The 14,559-nt window shown below is 34.6% G+C and overlaps 1 protein-coding gene across 4 annotated transcripts in view; it reads left to right on the plus strand.

The window, feature by feature from the left end:
* The window catches only part of LOC126844132 (uncharacterized), a 91,126-nt gene extending 78,354 nt beyond the window's left edge, over window positions 1–12,772 (plus strand). For all 4 annotated transcript variants that reach the window (XM_050582003.1, XM_050582004.1, XM_050582005.1 and 1 more), the window contains 2 exons: window positions 6,080–6,412; window positions 11,322–12,772. In XM_050582003.1, the coding sequence (XP_050437960.1) occupies window positions 6,080–6,412; window positions 11,322–12,256 (1,268 nt within the window). In that variant the 3' untranslated portion in view covers window positions 12,257–12,772. The remainder of the gene's footprint in view (window positions 1–6,079; window positions 6,413–11,321) is intronic.
* Window positions 12,773–14,559: the final 1,787 nt, after the last annotated feature.

Consider the following 14,559-nt stretch of genomic DNA (forward strand, 5'->3'; position numbering starts at 1 on the left):
ATTTTTTCATTGATTTTATGTCTAAAGTCCTTGATTTATTATAATTAAGTTATCCGCAAAGTAGTATCGACGTTTACCCGCCTTTCCGTTTCCCTCGTTTAGCTCTGTATGTAATATTATTTTGATAAAAATAAAATGATTAACATATGGTTATAGGTTATAAATTTAAAAAAAAAACTTTTAACCATTTGAACCGATAGCTACTTCAAAATGTACTATATTTTGTCCGAGTATTAATACAGGCCATTAGATATTTAAGCTTTATAAGCTTCGAGAGCTTTGTGTAGGTTTATTATTCCACACCTGTCGCCCGCACGAAGCAAGTACACATTGTTTGTACAAAATATAATAATGTATGTACGTTAATTATCTAGGACTAAACTGTAATTTATGCGTTGCCAGCACAGCACCAGATTAATCATCGAGTCGTTAAATATGACACAGTATGGCAGAAACCTAAAGGGTGAAATCTAAAGGGTGAAAACCGAATGGTTCTGCCAACTCTACTAGCTAGGCTCAAACAGGGCTTACTCGTAAGTCCGTACGAGAAAAAAAAATAATACTAGGCGGGATCAATGAGCAAGAAAAGTAAACAAAATAATGTTATTATAGGCATTGTATTATCGGTACAATAACCAAAATATCATATTTAAATTATATGGCCACTCTTCTGGAAATAATGAAAACGTTTACTTTAACTATCTACTTAGGGACTTTTACGGTTTGAAAATTATACTGGAGGTAGATACATTGATTAAACTCTATTCTTCCGGCTGTTGTTCAATACCTAGTATGCCTTAGGCTTGACCGAATTTTCAGAGGGAGTCATTTAGAGTACTTGACAACAAAAGGGAAAGAGAGGGGGTTCAAATTCGTTGTAGACCAGATAATATTATCCGGCAGTTATGATAGCCGTTCATATAATATGCGACCTTAGGCGATTCGAAATCTATGATCTAATGAAACTTTGTTATTCTATATAGTACTATATATCTTGCACTCCAGTGATATTGTGAGCACAGATATAGTACGCCATGCCGGGCAAACGACATAAGCACAAATGCACAATATTAGCTTTGAATATTATATTGCCCATTGAGAAGTTATTGTTAAAGTTATTGGAATCTGTGGTTTTGTTTCTCTTTGTATCTCCGTTTTAAAGTTTATCGGAGACTGAAGAACATGCGTGAAAATTCGGCGAACGTTAGTGGAAATATGTATTATATTATTAAATATTATGAGAATATTCAATAGAAAAAAAGACCATTGATAGATAATTCTTAACGACATAAACTAAATAACTAAAACTTAATGTTCTAACTTCACTTTTTTATAAACCGTAAAAAATCCTACAAGAAAAATGTATCTGTATTTGCTAAAATATATTGGCCTCATTAAGAGCTAATACAACCTAACCATATATATTAGACTGTATTTAAGAAAAAATTGTTTATTCCCAAACCCCTCCAATCGATAATAGCTTATTCAAATAAGAAATCCCTCAAAACTTCTTAGCCTAACTCTAAGTACTTCCTCGTAAATTTATTTTTTGCATTTAATTAGCATGGGAAATTTTACTTTTTGATTTAAAAAATTTAATCTTAAAAAAGGATCAAAACTTATAAAAATTTAAAAAAAATATTAAAGCTGAAATATGACAGTTGAAAATCACTCTCTTAATACTTCACGATAAAAATAGTTTTTATAAAATTACAGCCCATCGAGTCTGATAAAACTGATTATTATAAATTACTACTTGCTATAAAAAAAATACGAAATATTAAACAATAATTTACACGAAATATCAAAAAAATAAAAATATTTAAGTGTCGTATTGTAAATAGAATCTTTTTCAAGTTATAAAAATGTTGATTGGTTTTTTCAAGTTAGAATTTTTTTTTAACGAATTCAAAATTTCCGTAAAAATCATATGCAAAAAAACATGAGGAATTAATTAGAGTTGAGTTGGGAATCTAAAATTTGACGGATGTATTTTTTAAATAGCAAAATCTTAATTTAGTGTTTAAACTCTATAGTGCTTTGGTATCACTACAGTAATGATAACTCTTTATTTGTTGTTGTCATTGAACAAATAAAATGACAATTATTTTCCATCAAAATATATATTTGCGTGAATCAAAACAAAAGTGTGTTGGAATTGTAAAACAACCAAATTTCCATCATAACTACAGGAAAACATTATCTGTGCTTAAGCGTTTTTTAATTTTCGATTACTCAATCCACTAATTTTGAATAATTTATTGAAAAATATAATAAACTTTAAACGTTTGCAGAAAAAATAATATTCGTTTTATCAAAAAATTGCCACGCTTAAGCAAAGCTAAAATTCTCCTTTATTTTTCCATGAAAATTTGGTTGTGTGTAATACTACCACAGCCTCTATAGTATTGATTCGGATTAACCCTGTTTTACACTATAAATTAGGGGTGGGTAGCGTCATCCAAAGTGAGATCTATGGTTAATGTTAATGGAAGAACAATTACTATTCATTTCTAAAATAGTGCTCTATATGTGCTCTGTATGTGTTATTAAACTTGTACAACTCGTATTTCAACCCCAATTAAAATAATTAAACTTAAATAAAGATAAACATCACACCCGAGCCTTATGATAATATATACAAATGTATAGGAAAAGGTAAAAGCACTAAGCAAACAACGGTCGACTCTATTAACGAGTTGCCTGTTCTAACTATGGACCGTAGCAAAGTAATTCTATTCAGTCAAACTATGCTTGTCGTTTGAACTTTTCTAATTTTGTTTATTTTGAGAAAAGTATCCAAATCTAATCTTCTTCAACGATGTATTTTCGTGGTAACCCAAGAAAAAAAATTAAGTTTTTATTATTATTATTGAGAGTTATTTATAAAGTTTTCATCTCGATAGTTACATTATGAAATCTGAAATAAGTATACAATACAATATGCACAAGTACAACTACAAATTGCAATTTATAATTTTATAATTTTGCAGTGTAACAAATGAAGACTAGGTTAATCAGTGGGGTAGTCGTAAAGGTTAGAAGACAAAATCACTGTAAAAATGTGTTAGTTTTATATATATATATATATATATATATATATATATGTGTGTGTGTTTTCAGATTTATTTCTATATATTATCTTGATACCATAGAAAATCGCAAATGAAAAATTTCATTTTTTGCAATTACAGAAGTGTATGAAATAAGTGTTCCAGCATAGAACTATTGTAATATCAATGTAACACACAGTAATGTGCATGCGCTCTATCGATTTTAACAAAAGTTTTTTTTTTAATTCTTTTTATTCCCCTTTGAGTCGTAGTGGTTTATATTTTGCACTTTTACAATGTATTTTCGAGTTATTCGACTCATAGTTTGTTGTACCAAAAAATTTGCCAAGTCCACAACATTATAGCGAAATTGTTTTTACCAGCCACCACTTGATACCTTGTATATTCTCCAGAGATATATTTTTTGCCAATAACAAAGTCACGCATTCGTTATAAATCAACCGTGTAACGCCATAAACGTATTACCTATGTATTATTCAAACCCCAACGAGGTGTGATGATATTTTGAAATATGTTTTGTTATTTACTGGACGCGAGCCGAGTTGAAAATAATTGAGTTTTAGTAGAACATAATATATGGTAAAAAATAATACAAACAGCTACTCTTCGAGTGGGTCAATGTTATTATGGTATTTAGTATTATAGATTAAACCGTCAACACTTGGATCATATTAAATTTCAATACTGTTAAGAATTATTATATTATTTATAAAAATTTCACTGACTGTTCACAAACAATAAAAAAAACGTCATTCCTGTAAGTTTCTTAAAAATTCAAGCAAACTTATCATAATCTCACAATTTGATTAAAAAATGTGATTTCTGTTAGTATTAAACTAGTTAAATTCCGTTCAAAATCAATAGATGGCGCAATAATAATTAGATTTGTCACTCACACATGGCACAGCCTATCCTAATTTTTTATGCTTTTGTATTTTCATAAATACTGTTGACAAATCGATTTTTCATAATTATCACTTCTCACTTGTTATTTACTTAAAGGCCTTACTAAAAAGCCGTGTCTTACGTACTAATTTTAAGAATTTTCGTGATTTTAAAATAAAATATTATTTATTTTTTAATATATCAATAATAAATTATTGGAATTTTATTGCACCGATTGTTTACAATAAAATTTAAAAAAACATGTTATTAGACTTTCTCGCGTAATGGACTTGGATAGTAAATTAAAAAAACATCATTTAAATATTCTACTTCATGTCACTGGAAACATTTAAATTTACCTCTCGATTATGCACTATTTGAAATTAAAATTTTTCAAATATAATGAATATTATTTGAAGGGTCCAATGGATACATGACATAAAGAAATTGTTTAAAATGTTTTATAGTGAACATAGTAATTACATATTGATGTACTCGGTGCTATTGTCTTTATGAAAATATGCATATTTTCATAAATATTAATGTAATTGTTGAATTTTATTAGTTAATTTTGTATTTTTCCTACCGTCCAACTTACCTGCCATCAGCGTTTTTCAACTAATGAGGGACCTCGCGGGTTTGAGTGAAAATAATATCGTGGTGGGCCTATGCCCCGTGAATGCTCGTCGCCGATTTCTCACTTTGCCATTTTAGCCGCCGCCGGCAATCTTCCGAAAAACGTCGGGTATAATTTTAAATGAGCGAGATGGAAGTGGAGGTGCACACAAATCTGACAGACGAGGGGACGATGGTGGGTACTCCCTACGAAGCTGGAAGACCGGGGAACAGCGGGTATGGAGAGGGAGACTCGTAGCCTGGAAGGTGAGGGGAAATATTGAGAGATGTGCTGCCATTGGTCGAAACACCAGCATTAGCCCTGCAAAGTAAACGCCTACTCTAGCGCACAGTAACATAGGACAACCGCGTGAGTGTGTGTACAAGCGAACATAGAAACTTGTACGTTTGAGGCGGCCCGTCTGCGTGCGCTTCGGTTTGTCGGAGAAAAAGTTGACCGAAACGTGCCTGCGCGTTTGTATGACCCTCCTGAGTCTTGCAGCGACACCGAAGGACTTGAACTGTGCACTCGCAGACGCTCGCTATTCGCTCATCGACTCAGTGCCATTACGGACGAAGGGTGTTGCATCTTAAGTTTTTCGCCGAGAATACTGATGTTTCACCTTTTGCCTATCATTCATATTTTGAATCAGTTGTTTGTGGCTATAACGGTAGTCATTTCTAAAGTGGCCCAATCGTTTACGGGATCTTATTGGATCTGCGTCTATTTCGCGGTATACTTTACCGAAAGAGTTTTCGGGAATTTCGAGGACGAACAGCTGGACGAAGAGCAGGGCGAACAACCGGACGAACAACCGGACGAACAACCGACCGGAGAAGACTACACTGGGCATTTTATCGTGTAAACATGACGTACACAGAGGCGCTATATTACATCTTATTGTCCTTGGCCATATTCACGGTGGACTATTATTGGGCTACCGCTCATACAATTTTAATCATTATTAACTTTCTGGTAATCGCGGCGGATTTTACATTATGCATATACGTCTACACTGCGTACTTTGAGATATACTTACTGGAATGGTACGAGCGCACACGTCTACGGGCTAGGGCCGATCGTATTCGCATGCACCTCGGGGTGCAATGCTCTCACGGGGTCTTAAACCAATAATCTTTCTTTTCTTTCTATCTACTTCATAACCCGCCACTATCACTGTCTTCTTCTGTTTTCTATCGAGCGTTTTTTCCTACTAATTAGTGTGCCTAACTTCTCCGGGTCCTAGTTTACTCCATCAAACTATCGCTTCTTTGGATATATTCCTCGTCACGTGGCCGAATCATACGATTATCTGCACTTACACAAAATTATTTATATATTTAATAACGTTAATATAAATTTTTAAATAAAATTAATTGTCTCGCGTGCACCGCTTTGCCCCTTCGCATCGTTTATTCGATTTACAGGTACGACATAACCATATAACACAACAACATACAACATTATAATCCTGTGAGTAACGTGTATATTGTATTTTCCGCAGCTTTGACGGCCATCCCTAAGGTGGTTTTGCAAACGATTCACTCTCTGAAGCTCCAACATGAGACACCCTCGTGGAAAGTGGCGTACAACAAAGGCCGTGTTACGGTGGTCCTGTATTGGGACCAACGTTCCACACACGGCCCACAGGAGTCGTCAGCCAGGCGAGAGCAACAGCCGAGCACTTCCGGCGCGGCCACGCCACCCCTCGTCGCACCTAACATCAGACTTGGTGATTTTCCCAAATCAAACGAGTCGAGTGTGCCGGCGACACGCGGCCAAGCAGCACGTACACCCGTGCCGCACGTCGTGGTAATGCCATCGCAAACCATCCCAGGTAAATAAAATATTGAAATTTAATTATCGCTGTAGTTTTGTCGTTAAACCGAATAATAAATGTTAAGCTGTGCTTTAGTATTAATAAGCGGTAATCTCGCGAGGGGGCGACCACTGGTGTAAATAATGTAAAAATATTGAAAACTATAAAGACTGGTGTGTTTGTTAGGCGAAACGCATACAAAATTAACAATCGATCGGCTCAAAATAGGGATAAAATAAAATTAACGACAATATTATAACCGTAAAACGACGTTATTCCGAAAATTCTTACAATAATTAAAAAACAATTATTTAGTTCGTTTATGTTATATCCCCTCTACCCCCCCTACACTCCCCTTTTCCCTCTCATTACGATCTCTTTTTCCTCCCATCTCTTCTCCTTCCAACCCATCACGTTCCCCTCTCCTCCCCTCCCATCACACACACATTCCCCTCTCTTCCCTTTCAGCACGTTCCTTTCTTCCCCTTCCCTCATTCCCCCTTCCCTTCTCCTCCCATCCTATCACGTTTCCCTCATTCCCTCACCTCATTCCCCCTTCCCTTTTCCCTCATCCCTCATTCCCATCACGTTCCCCTCATTCCCTCACCTCATTCCCTCACCTCATTCCCTCACCTCATTCCCTCACCTCATTCCCCCTTCCCTTTTCCTCCCATCCCATCACGTTTCCCTCATTCCCTCACCTCATTCCCCCTTCCGTTCTCCTCCCATCCCATCTCGTTCCCCTCATTCCCTCACCTCATTCCCTCTTCCCTTCTCCTCCCACCCCATCACTTTCCCTTCCCTTCCCTTCTCCCCCACCCCACCACGTCCCTTTCATTCCCCCTCCTCACTTATCCCTTCCCTTCTCCTTTCCTCCCATTACGTTTCCCTTATCTTCCTTTTTACTTTCCTCACTTTCACTATCTTCTCCTCCTGAAATATCTTTAAATTTCAACATCAAATCAATTCGTTGTCATAATACAACGTTTAGCAGTATATTGGTTAAAATCGGTTTTCAAGGTCAGTTATCAGATATATCGATTGTGGTTTTATTTTTGAACCAATTTTTTTTTTATTAACCGGTTTGAATAATTATTACCAGTTAGCATATTATATAAAAGTGAGGAAAACGGTTTCCAGTCTTCCAGAGTACCCTAATATGCCTGTTGCCCTAACAATGTTCTATTTATAGATATAGATATAGATGTAGATGTAGATATAGATATAGATACGTTTTTTTTAGCATTTTTAAAAAATATTAGTTCTTCGATCACATGCAGACCCAAAATTACATCAACTTCTCGTAACACAATTTTTACTGTCGATTAAAAATCTTAATTCCGTACATTAGCAAAATAAAAATCAGTACTTCCAGAAGCGTGAAAAATACATTTACATGACCCACATTATTTTGCTTGAAGAGCGGAAATCTCTTAGAAACGTTTGCAGTATTTCTAATTTTTTTAATCAAAACCAATGAGTTATCTTATTTTTTGGTTTAATACTTAGATTAATATATTATATGATTAACAAATTTCAATTTAAGAAAAACTGATTTTAACTGGTTTTTATAAAACCTGTTTTGGTTTCTGAAAAAACTCTGAATTTTCTAATGAATCATTCGAATAACTCCTTTCACAGTTAATTCTTTTACATATTGGACGGAGAAAAAGCTACAGAAATGTTGATACGATTGTAAGAACCAGGATTAAAAATCATTTGAACTCTTATGGTTTTGGTTTCGGTTAGTGAAACCGGTTTTTGGGAAAAAATGCTTTTTATTCTGGTTAATTTAACCAGAATAAAAAATAAGGTACTGTTCTGATTATTGAAACTGGTTTTCAATTTAGGTAATATAATATTGGTTTTATTTTTGTAATTGAAACCGGTTTAGGCAATCCGTGACTTATGGAAAACTCTTCATTAATAATATACTTCTGAATACTGCATTGCCTTCTGTCTGAGACATTTTATTGTAATCTATATGCTTTACCTCATATTATACCCAATTACTTTATATACAACAGGTTTATAGTTTTCAAAACCAGTTCTTGACAAAGGAACCATTCTCGGTTTTGATTTTAGACACCGTGCTAAATACATATTAGTTTTTATTTTGATTTTAAAGTAAAATTATTTTTAAAATAGAGTTGCTATTCGAAGGAATTGGTCCAGTATTAAAGAAGTTACAGTGTATACAGATAAAAAAAAACATACATCAGAGTAAAACCAATACCTTCTCGCTTTGCATCGAAGCTAAAATGTACATTATGGTCTAGGTTTGACTTTATACCCGATTTCAAATGGTTTTGGATTTGGTTTTAAAACCCAATTTTATACTTTTTTATCAGTTTGGATTGGTCTAATTACTGAAACAAATTTTTCATAAACTAGTTCAAGTTCTAATACAAGGTCTTGTGAAACAGACCAGTCTAGGTCTGTACAAAAAACGACATATTCACCACTTCATGGAAAAACAATGAATTATGGATATGTTTTTGGGCCATCCCCACCACCGGTGTTCGTTCATGTTCATTTTCATTTTCCTCTTTCTACAATATCTCGCCTTCTCGTCGCCTCCCTCCATTTACAATCTCTTTCTCTACAATTGCCACCCCTCTCCTCCATTTATCACTAATCTATATCTGTATTATACCACGAGCCATTATCAGCTGAATATTATCATTATTCTCTTATCACTAATCCCTTATCAGCTATCTCTCTTCAGTATCTGAAATCAGCTGTTTCTTATCACATTCGGGAAAACGGAAAATTAATAATGCTAATTCCAGATAGATCCCCTGCTCTAAAACATATCCATATTAGGAACAAAAAAAACCTACAGGATACAAAGATTTCTCCGCTACATGAAGAAACATATATAAGCTTTTAGATATGGATATGCTTTCCCCCGCTCCCCCCTAACCTATCCAATGGTTTTCCATCCAACCTAACCTTGCCTATCTAATCCAGGGTCTTGGACATTTTGCCGCCCCCGTTTCTACGCCACCATTCGCCACCCCGTTTCACCGCCACCGTTTCGCCACCAGACATTTCACCGCCAGCCGATTTGATGTCACCGATTCACCGCCAGGCCAAGATAAAATTTAAAAAATATATGCACTTTTTCTTGTAGTCTTTGTTGTATAATAATCAACAATAGTTATGATTAGCAAATGTAGATTATTGCAAATAAATATTATATTATAATATTATTATATTATATTTATGAACAATTAAATAGTAGCATTTCAAAATTATAATGATTGTTGATCTTTATCCTTTATAACTATATAAATAAACAAGTTAGAAAAAAAAAGTAAAACAAATAGAAATTTCATAATAATAAATATAATTAAAACAAGCCAATTAAATCGAAAGGCCAGAGCTATTCATTTTAAAAAAATGCCAAGATCCAAGAGTGTGTTTAGTATGTTGACCGTAAAGAGAGGAAAAATGTTTTAAAAGAGAAAAAGTTAAATTTAGAGAATTTTTTATCGACCATGACGAGTAGATTATAAAACAGAGAGACAAGCAGCAAATAGCTTATCATTTTTATGGAACATATTAAGTGATAGGAAAAAGCGTGGGACGGTAAGAGATTATGGCCAAATGTATGATGAAAACAGAAGGATATAGCATTTCTGGAGTTACCTAATTAATAGAACCAAAGGTGAAATGAGGTAGAAGGGGAACTCGATCAGTACCAGTATGTAGAACTGAGGTTTACTTTAAACTACTTGTCTTATCATTAGTGACAGTTTTACGAAAAAAGCGAAAGAAATAGATGGAGTGAAAATGAGTTTGCAAGCTAGTTACCAGTAATTACATGGTAGCCTGAGATCTAATGAAAGAGGGTATGAGGCTCTGTTCATGCCTTTGACTCCGTTCATGTACCTACCTTATCCTACCTACCTATCATAATAATGATTCTGATTATGTACCTGTAAGCAAATATTTGTACATATCAAATAATTATACTATTGAATCTACGAGACTACTAGGTAATTATTGAGATTGAAATACTACATTTGCTCGACTGCGGTACAAGGCACAATGGTGTAATTTAGTGTAAGGTGCTTGAATGTCGTTGAGTTCAATTCTTCCAGACTCTAAGCTAAGACTTTTGCAATTTTTTTCTAACTGTTATTATCGAATTGTTTTTAACCTCCAAGCAGGTGTACATTAAAAAATCTAGTTGGCGATCACGCTTTGGTGTTTATACCGTCATTTAATTTTTGAACCAAAAGTTACCTAACCTAACCGCATACTTGAGTGCTTAGAGGTTATAATGCAGATAATGTTTTGTAAATATGTATTTATTTTTCCATTTAATTTTCAACTTCCACACAAATAAGTATAAAGTATTCATACGCACACTACCTTTAATTACAAAAGTATTTTTTTTTCTGCGGTGAGAAACATATTATAATAAATAAAATCACTTTCAAATAAACACTTAGTACGAATCTGTGTTGGTAAACGTGAATAACGTATAATCATAACCATAATATATAATAAATGTAGGTACAGAAAAATCAAATACAAAATTATAATGAATAAATAGAATGATAGTTCCTAGACGGATTCGCTGTCCCGGACAGGTCGTCACAGTCCGAACCCGGCGACAGTGTGTGCTGGCACACTGCCACCTTACCCACTCGGCCACTCGTCTTCCTCCCCGCCTAGACATATTGTAAATAGTATATCCAGTATACGTATTGGTTATGGTATGTACCTACAATTTTTTTTTATACCTTCCCGCTTCCGAAACGTGCGGGTCCGTCTAATCCAAATCTAACTTATACCTAACTGATCTCTTATCACTGATTCTTTATCAACTGTTCCTCATCAATGTCGGGAAATTTATGACGAAATTCCAAATAGACCAAGACGTGTCCATGTTAAAATTATTGTTTTCGTACAGGTTTCCATTGGACATTGCCCAGACAGGGTAGTTCCATGGAGGCGGCCGCCATCCACGTACACACTCCGGAATGCGCTTACAATGCGCACCGACCTGCCGCCGGCGGTTCATCGCGGTCGTCCAGCCCGACTCTTGGCATGCCGTCCACGCCAATCTTCCACCCGTCGTTCCCCGGCCACAAGCCCGGATGCGACTTCCACTGCTGCTCTGTGTTCGTGTCCCGCCGGCGTCCTAGGTCAGTGACCATATCGCCCATCCAAATCAGTCAAGAACTGCCGCCGCCGCCCGGCTTTCAAGAGCCACCGCTCGACTTCCAACAGCGGCCACTGCCACCACCGCCCCAACAGTCTGCACTGGCGGACGGCACGCGTCGTCCGTCGCCCAAAGCACACGTCCATTTTTTGGACGCCGCCGATACCATACTGCCACCGCCGCTGCTCCTGCCGCCCCCGTTGTCGGCTGGTAGACACCACGTAGAAACCGACGACGATATAAGCGGTTATGATGTGATCGAGGAAGGCGCCGTCGGCTACGACACGGTCGAGATCAACGCCGCCGGTGTCGTCCGGTCGGACAGCTCGGAAACAGACACGACAGTAATCGAAGGCAACTCGATGACGTACGACATGGTTTTGGCGCTCATCGACGAGTCGGAACCCGGACATCCGGATTTGACCATCGAGGATATTGGTTTCTTCTTGAAGAATCTCGACTACACAATTATAGACGTCAATCAGCTACAACGCGTCGGCATAAAGGACTGGGTGTTGAAGGCTACCATACAGAGCAGGAAACGCATCAACCTGTGCATCATACACGGCGACGGATATTACAGACTGTTCGAGCATCCGAAATACCCTTTGGAAGGCGTGGCCACAGAAGCCATCGATTGTACAACGGAGGATCTCAATGACGACGAAGAGGTGAAAATTTGAGATAACCAATTATTAACGTTTGCTCTGCACTAGCTGAAACATCATTACGGCTTAAAGTAATAATAGTTTTTTTTTAATATTTCAAATAATAATAATACAATTTAAGTATATTGATACATATATAAAATAAGTAATATCCCAAGTGGATTATATTAGGTTGATTACGTACTTAGCAATATCGCTTGGATTTGTTTTGAAAAATACTGTTGTAGACGTACTGACATTTTTCAACAATAACGGCTTTTATATTAATTTTCAATTGGAGACATTAAAAAAAATGTATTAATGTATTACTATTAACTAAGCAATCGAATGCAACATTGATGAGGAATTTCGAACTAATATAATACATTTTAATCAAATATTAAAAAACCTTTAACAAAAATACACAGGAACCAAATGATAATAATTTCGTTCCCCGTGAAAATTTGGTAATGCAATTTTAGCTTTGACGCAAAACTGAGAAGGTGTCGATATTTCTTTTTAATAGAATACATTTATCTAATTTGCTTACAATTACCCTTTGCACTGGAATCTATCATTAAAAGATTTTATTAAATATTGAACTGTTCCTAGTTTTAAATCATCGTCATTTATCTTGCTAAACAGTCTATATACCTACACAAAGAAAAACTTTTTTTTTTATAGCTTCGATTTATGATTCTATGAATAACAGTTTATCCCACTAGGTACCTAACACTACTACAGGTCCATCTGTATGGAAGTAGAACGTTCATGGCCCCTTCTCATTTTTACATTGAATGTTATTCTTGCCAAAGCCAAAGTAAATAGAAATCATATGTTGTTATTTTGATATGTATATATGTATACACGGTATATATTATAAATATATCGAAAAGTTTTCGATTGCCAAAATTTGATAACTAACAAACAAATAATACCTTCTGAAGCAACAGGATGTAAAGGGTGGGGCGATGGAAAGAGCGATTTTCCAATGTGTTAAATGGGAAAAATCGTTCTTTACATTACTCGACCCTTTACATAAACAACTTTATTAATAAAATAATATAAAGCAAGCTACCCATTAATTTGGGTTTCCAATACAATAACGCATTAGTAGAACCTATACTATTATGGGTTAAAATCATAGGCGGAAATTTAGGAGGAACAGGTATACTCCAAACACTGCAAGTTGAAAATAAGATTCTTAAATAGGCATATTCAACGAATCTCTCACTAAAAAAAAACATAAGTATTTTCAATAGCATTAACTTAAGGTTTTAATTATCTTAGGACCGTTTGCACCTATAATTAAACTTGAAATAGAGTTTAACCTATAGTTTCAATATTGTTAAACTACCCTTAAAATGTAAGCATAGTGCACACGGTCATTAGTTACTCAAATCTCGTCCCCCTAACTTTCCACCAATGATTAACATATATTTATACTTTAATAATTTAGTATAGAAAATAATATATCATGAATACGGTAAGATAAAATTATTTGTTATGTAGTTTACAAAATTACAAGTTGTTAATTTACCAATGATTAATACTTTTTAATGTACTACTAGCGCAGAATGTAAAGATAATAATTCTGAATTTAAAAATTTGTCTTTAAATTGATCAGATTAATTTTTTCCAGCACTAGATCTGTTAGTCCAACAGGGAAATTTTAATAAAACCCGACTACATTTCAATTTAAATTTTAAAACTAACAGTATCGCAGCCAAAATTCACAGTTAAAAAATTAAAATTAGTTAAATTCCCCATTATTATTCTGCTGATGGCTACATTAAAAGGTACCAATTTAAACCGCTTTTATTGATTGTTAATGTTATTATTATCTATTATAAAATACAAATATATTATTGAACGATGTCATATAAAAGTTTAAATTATTACTTATACTTTATTAAATTTATTAATCAATAAAAAGTAAAAAATTATACATATGAATATATATATATATATATATATATATATAATATTGTTAAACAATAAACGTTTTAGAGCACACAATGCGTTATAACACTTCTATTGCCTTTCCTGTGTTTATTGAAAAATGTCTCGAGTTTAGGTAAACAAAAATTATTTAATATCTGGCCCCGTGCCGCAATGTGTAAACGCTATGCAAGCTTTAGGTATAATATAATATTGTTATTGTCACTATAATATATTTCAGCTACCTAGCCTACGTCATATTCTTTCCGTTGAAAATAATGATAGTAAAACAAAATGGTTAAATAGTTTTAATTAAGTAATACATTATTGTAAATGTAGAGACAATAGTTATGGTTTTTTTTTCAAACCATTTAATTTTCAGTTTTTTAATCCAACTG

The sequence above is a fragment of the Adelges cooleyi genome, unplaced genomic scaffold, assembly GCF_023614345.1.
Source record: "Adelges cooleyi isolate 19-005CV unplaced genomic scaffold, UGA_ACOO_1.1 ACOO_flye_CR_arks_rails_tigmint_CR_PRNA_651, whole genome shotgun sequence".
In the NCBI taxonomy this organism is placed as follows: domain Eukaryota; kingdom Metazoa; phylum Arthropoda; class Insecta; order Hemiptera; family Adelgidae; genus Adelges; species Adelges cooleyi.